We start from the raw sequence: 5,789 nt of genomic DNA, 5'->3' as shown, positions 1-5,789 counted from the left end.
AACAGCGGGAGACATGCACCCACAATGACGAGGAACGGGCCCTCCTGGGGACTTGGTGCACGGTGGAACTGAACATGGCCGTAGCGAAGGGGTACGTGGTGGCAAAAATCTACGAAATCTGGCATTTCAAAGAAAAAACTGACAGACTCTTTTCGGATTACATAAAATTACACCTGCGTCAAAAACAAGAGGCTTCGGGGTATCCCAGCTGGTGCGATGATGAGGAAAAGCAAAATAAGTACGTTAATGATTTTTATCAGAAAGAAGGGGTGCATTTACGCCCACACGAAATCACCGTGAACCCCGCTAAGCGTCAAATCGCTAAACTGTTCTTAAATTCTCTGTGGGGTAAATTCGGCCAAAGAACAAACCTGCCCAAGACCAGCATCGTGAGAGACCCCGATGAACTCTTTGGGTACCTGTTTTCCCCCAATTATGAGGTTTCGTCCTGCGAGTTTATCGATGATGAAACAGCGTGCGTGTCTTGGAAGCACGCAAAAGACCGCTACTCGGTCTCCGGCAATACCAACATCTTCATTGCCTGTTTCACCACCGCTTATGCCCGTTTGGAACTGTACAACCTGCTAGACAGGCTGCAAGAGTGGTGCCTGTACCACGACACTGACTCGGTGATATTTGTGGAAAGGGAGGGTGACTGGAATCCCCCTCTGGGGGATTATTTAGGGGACCTCACGAGCGAAATCCCGCCAGATCAGCACATCACCGAGTTTGTGTCAGCCGGTCCGAAAACGTACGGGTACAAGCTGTCGGGTGGAAAGGCATGTATGAAAGTTAAAGGTATCACCCTGAACGTAGCAAACTGTGAAAAGATCAACTTCGACAGTTTGAAAGATCTGGTTCTGCACTATAGCGCCAACCCAGGGGAAAGCGTCTCCAAAAAAATAGAGGTGCAGCGACCCTCTATCGTGAGGAACAAAAAACAGTGGCAAATAGAAACAAAGACCCTTAAGAAAACTCAAAAAGTCGTTTACAACAAGAGGGTCCTCAGAGAAGGGTTTAAAACACTGCCCTACGGCTTTTGAAAAAAATGGACACGCGGTGGAAACACCCATTTTCTGTAATTCTCGCGGGGCCTAGCAACTGCGGGAAAAGTTACTTTATAAAAAACATGTTGGATAATGCCGAGAGAATGTTGTCTGTTATGCCTGAGAACATCGTGTGGTGTTACAGTTGTTGGCAGCCTCTGTATAAAGAACTGCTCGGTAAATATCCCTTTATCAATTTTGTAGAGGGGATGCCCGATGCTTTTGACGATGACAGTTTGTTTCCCACCAATAAAGTAAATATGGTTATCGTAGACGATCCGATGAACTCTGCTTGCGAAAGCGATGAAATTGAGAAAGCCTTTACCAAGTACGTGCATCACAGGAACCTGAGCATTATGTATATAGTTCAGAACGTGTTTTGTCAGGGAAAAAAGAGTCGCACGATTAGCCTAAACGCCAAGTACATGGTTCTGTTCCAAAACCCCAGGGATAAATTACAAATCGCCACGCTCGCCTGGCAAATGTACCCTGGCAAGACGCAATTCTTTCTAGAAGCTTTTGAGGATGCTACCAAAAAACCTTACGGCTACCTGGTGGTGGATTTAAACGCTTCCACGCCAGAGGCTTATAGACTAAGAACCGGTCTTTTCCCTCCAGACTGGCCGGCGGTTTACACTTTAAAAAGAACATCAGCCGGGTATAAAAAGAGGTGACTCGTCGGTCGCTCCTTTTTAACAGTCGAGGCCGGCCGACCGAAAACATGTCTAGCCGCGTGAAAAGAAACCTGGTCCTTTTAAAATTACTTAGCAAATCGTCCCCACAGCAAAGGAAGGCTATACTGTGCTCGGCTTCTGACGATTTAGTGGCGGCCGTCTCAGAAATAGCATTGAATACTTTAAAAGGAAACATACCTTTGACACAAGATCAAGTGCGCGTGCTGAAAAAGGGCCGCACGTTTATAAAAACTCTCTGTAATAAGAGGGTCTCGTTTAAAAGAAAAAAGCATCTGGTGAAGCAGTCCGGAGGGTTTATCGGACCTCTGTTACGTTTTGCCGTCCCTCTGCTATCTGGACTTCTGACTAATCAATAATGGAGCACGCAGAAAAAATGTACCTGGTGCCCAGCCGCCAGTTGGAGCAATTAAGGGCTCCCCTGGAGGAAAATATCAGAAAGACCGCAACTCGCTTGCTGGATGACGAAATGAAGTCTGTTCTTCAGAGGACTGACTTAGATGAACATGAAAAGGCTAAACTATACGCTGCCGTGCTTCAAAGGTACCTAACGTACGTGAAGCAGAGCGACGTGGCTCAAGAGAAAATAAGTCTCTTTCTACCAAAACAGGAACAGAACACGCCCCTAGAACCACCAAAAACCTTTGACCCTGTTGCTCAGGAAGTAGTGGATAGCGTCGGTAAGCGCTATAAGAAAAATGCAACGGTGTTGCTAAATAAGCTGGGGCAGGATAAAAATATATCTTCGTGGGACGATAAAGGGGCTTTTGTGTACAAAGGCTCAGTGGTTAACGGCTCTAACATGCTCGATTTGGTCAGGGCCGTCACCCAAACGCGCTCCGTTCCTAGCGGACACGAGCCAAAAGGATGGGACGCTTTGATGAGCGTCATGGCTGAGCTAAACGTGCCATCTTCCGTCATGGGCAACGTGGCCAACAGGGGTCTTTTGGAACGCCTGAAGACCGCTGCCGGGGTTGATCATAAATCTTTTTTGCCTCCTAAAAAACGAAAACTGGCTAAAAGATCTGAATGGCTCAGTGTGTAATTTTTTTTTTATGCTCTAAATGGTAATGTGGCTTTTTTTTGTTTTTTTTGTGCTTTAAATAAAAATGTACTTTTTATTTTTACAATTTAATATCTCTGTGTGCTTTTTTTAAAAAAAAAAAAAAACAATCCAGACATCAATTGTTTTTAAAAAAAAAAAAAAAAAAACCCTCGCCAGGGGTCGCTTTATTGAGAAACATGGCTATGAAAGTCATTACAAGATACACACGTCTGGGCTTGTTGAAACATGTTTTGAGCAAGCCTGGGCACGCCCAAAAATTTACTTTTTATCTTCCTTACAAAATTCACCACCATCCGGTCGTTTTGCACTAAGTCGTTAGAATACAATTTTAAAATCTGGTCAAAAGATAAACCCTTGCTACGGTGGTGTAAAAAAACCACGCAGTGATAGCCACAGGCGACGGAACAGGGGTCTTGTAACTGTCTAGTGTGAAACGCGATGTTGGTGGCGTTTTTGTTTAAAAATTTCATAATGCTTCTAGGAAACAACACGCTGTTCGGCGGGTGTCCGTATGAGTCAAAAAACTCTCCACGGTCACGATCCGCCAGGTACAAGGCAAGCCAGTGCTCACCCGGTTGGTTGTGCGGATGCGTGTTGACCACCAAACCCAGGGGTCTCTGAGACAGCCTGCCGCCGGGGAGCCAATCGCTAGGGAACACATCCAAGAAACCCTCTTTCGTGTCAGGGTCTGCCGATAAGAGGCGGGAGAGCTGCACAGTGTCCATGTTCACATGTAGTCAAACAGAACGTTTCTCCTCTGGTTTATCTCAATGACGTTGTCAAAAACCCCATACACGAGCATGTTGACGGTGGCCATCAATGCCTTTGCAAAACGTATTTCCGCTCTCAGGTTCCCTGTTTTAATCAGGGAATAGTGGTCGGCGCATTCCTGGTCGGGAGACAGGTCAAAGGCGAACAACGTGTAACCCTGTGCAAATTCCACACGGTCGATGAGCAGCGCTCGATCTTTCATGTGTTTACCGGCCGTCTGTACTAGATTCATGTACTCCCTCACACAGCGTCCGGCCTCAAAGTCCGGTTGCAGAGGCTTGGTGGGTATCTGTTCACCATCCACGTACAGGGCCAAAAAATTGATATCGTAATGTTTAAAGTGAAAGGGGTTTTTAGCGTAACTTCCACTGAAGGCGTCGTTATCCACAAAACCCAGAACGAGCATTTTGGGTAGCTGCCCCAAGAACAGGTTCTCCTGGTTACTGACCCTGCTGCCTGCGGGGATGCTAAACACTTTCATTCCCACGCGGTCCACAGGGTATTTAGCATTAGCGGTGAGCAGGGCCTCGGCGTGCCCCAGCCGGACGCCCGGGGCCACCTGTACTTTCTTCACAAAAAGGGACGCTGAGACGAGGCGCAGCTTGTAGCCTTCGGCCGCATCGCCCATTAAGCAGAAGGCGTCTTTACTGCGCGTCAGTTTAATTTTCACGTCCACGCCGTTCAACAAAAGTTTTTCTTGAAAAAACAGGTCGCTGTGCAGATGGCCCAGCAGCTCTATCGTCCTGCTCTGGGCCGTCAGGTTTGCCCTCTTAACAAACCCTAGATTCTCGCCGTCCAGCGCCGTGTCTTCATGTTGTCCGGGGGTGTCTTTGAAAAACAGGCCGGCGGAAAATTGCGTGGCGAGGGTGTCGTCGCTGTAATTGAGCACCGCTTCTATAAAGGCCCTGTAAGGGTAGCAGTTGTTGCTTTGACTTATGAGGCGGTCTCCCAGCGTGACATCCAGCTGGCTGAAAATAGACGCCACGGGGTAATTCACCAGGCCCACCGCGGCATCCCAGGCGAGGGCGGTTCCGTCTCCTTTTACGATCTTGCAACAGAGGTACAGAAGCGTGTTGTTTAAATCCATATAATCTATGCCGTTCCCGGCTATAAAGAAGTCGAGGGGGGATGCCTCCGTAATGGCCGATAGCGGCGGCACTTCGATGTAGATGCTTTTCTCGATGCTGGTCTGGGTGGGGGCTATTTGGAACAAGTCCAGTTCGGATTTGGCGCACTCTTCAGACCCGCAGTGAACGAAAGCCATGTTGATTAAAATATGTCTTTTTTACCAGGTGGCGAGCGTCTCCTACGCTTTCCCTTGGTCTTTCGCTTATGGCCGGCCCTGCGCGTCACAGCCTCTCTTTTAAAGAGCTTCGGGGGACCCGTGCGTCGCGGTTGTGACGCGTTCCTCTTTCTCTTTCTCCTTTTAATGTACATCAACCCCGCTCCCTCCTGGGCTGGCGGTTTGCCCACCTTCTCCAGAACAGCCCGGGAGACGTTGCCTACCACGTCTCTAGCTATGTTTTGAGCGGCGGTTTTGACGTGGGGTTTAATAATCTCTAGCCCCCTCCTCAAAAGCGGTACGGCTTTTCTGAAGAGGCTACGAAATATTCCGCCCACTCCAGCACCGTACATCACGGGGGACCCGTGATAACCGGGGAGGGCGTATCCAGCCTGGGCTCTGTAATAGTTGCTGTAGACGGCGGGGTCGCCGTAATTTCTTAGGACCACCATAATGTTTGTTTGTTTTTTTTCTTAGAAGCCTCGCTCTCTCCGGGGACGCAGGTGCAGCTTGACGATCACCTTGCCGGAGCGAAATGAGACGTGTCTGTTCTGGTCTGTCTTTATTTCAATGGTGATGGTGTCGAGGTGGTGTTTACTGACAGGGACGTAATGCGGTTTATCGTAGGTGATGGTGACAAACTCGTTGTTCGTTCCTCGGACGGGAACGCAGCGTAACAGGGGTACAGAAAAGTCCCCCACAAACTGGTGTTCTACGATGTCCGTGTACACATACAAAGAGTTGAAACCGCCCGTGATGTCTGCCGAGAAGGGGATTTTACGGACGCTGCTCTTGGGGTACAAACCCAGAATATTAGCCAGCTCTCTGACCGTGGAAAACGTATAAGCAGCATCAGCGGTCTTAAGTCTAACTTTTCTACCCACGGGATCGTAGTTCATGACCACCTCGGGTGCCCCGGGATGACGAGTCAG

The 5,789-nt window shown here is 48.5% G+C and overlaps 1 protein-coding gene across 1 annotated transcript; it reads right to left on the bottom strand.

Moving 5' to 3' along the window:
* Positions 1–3,531: 3,531 nt before the first annotated feature.
* Positions 3,532–4,839, bottom strand: LOC137167000 (uncharacterized protein F54H12.2-like). Its single transcript, XM_067568975.1, has one exon. The coding sequence runs from the start codon at positions 4,837–4,839 to the stop codon at positions 3,532–3,534; it is 1,308 nt and encodes a 435-aa protein (XP_067425076.1).
* Positions 4,840–5,789: the final 950 nt, after the last annotated feature.

This window comes from Emydura macquarii, unplaced genomic scaffold, assembly GCF_026122565.2.
Source record: "Emydura macquarii macquarii isolate MOO-44397 ecotype Brisbane River unplaced genomic scaffold, CSIRO-AGI_Emac_v2 contig_64, whole genome shotgun sequence".
NCBI classification, from domain to species: Eukaryota; Metazoa; Chordata; order Testudines; family Chelidae; genus Emydura; species Emydura macquarii.
Note: the sequence above shows the minus strand (reverse complement) of the source record. Positions and strands in the feature narration are given on the sequence as shown.

Excerpts from the sequence above, each read along its gene's own strand:
- LOC137167000 (XM_067568975.1), bottom strand. The coding sequence starts at position 4,839 with ATGGCTTTCGTTCACTGCGGGTCTGAAGAGTGCGCCAAATCCGAACTG.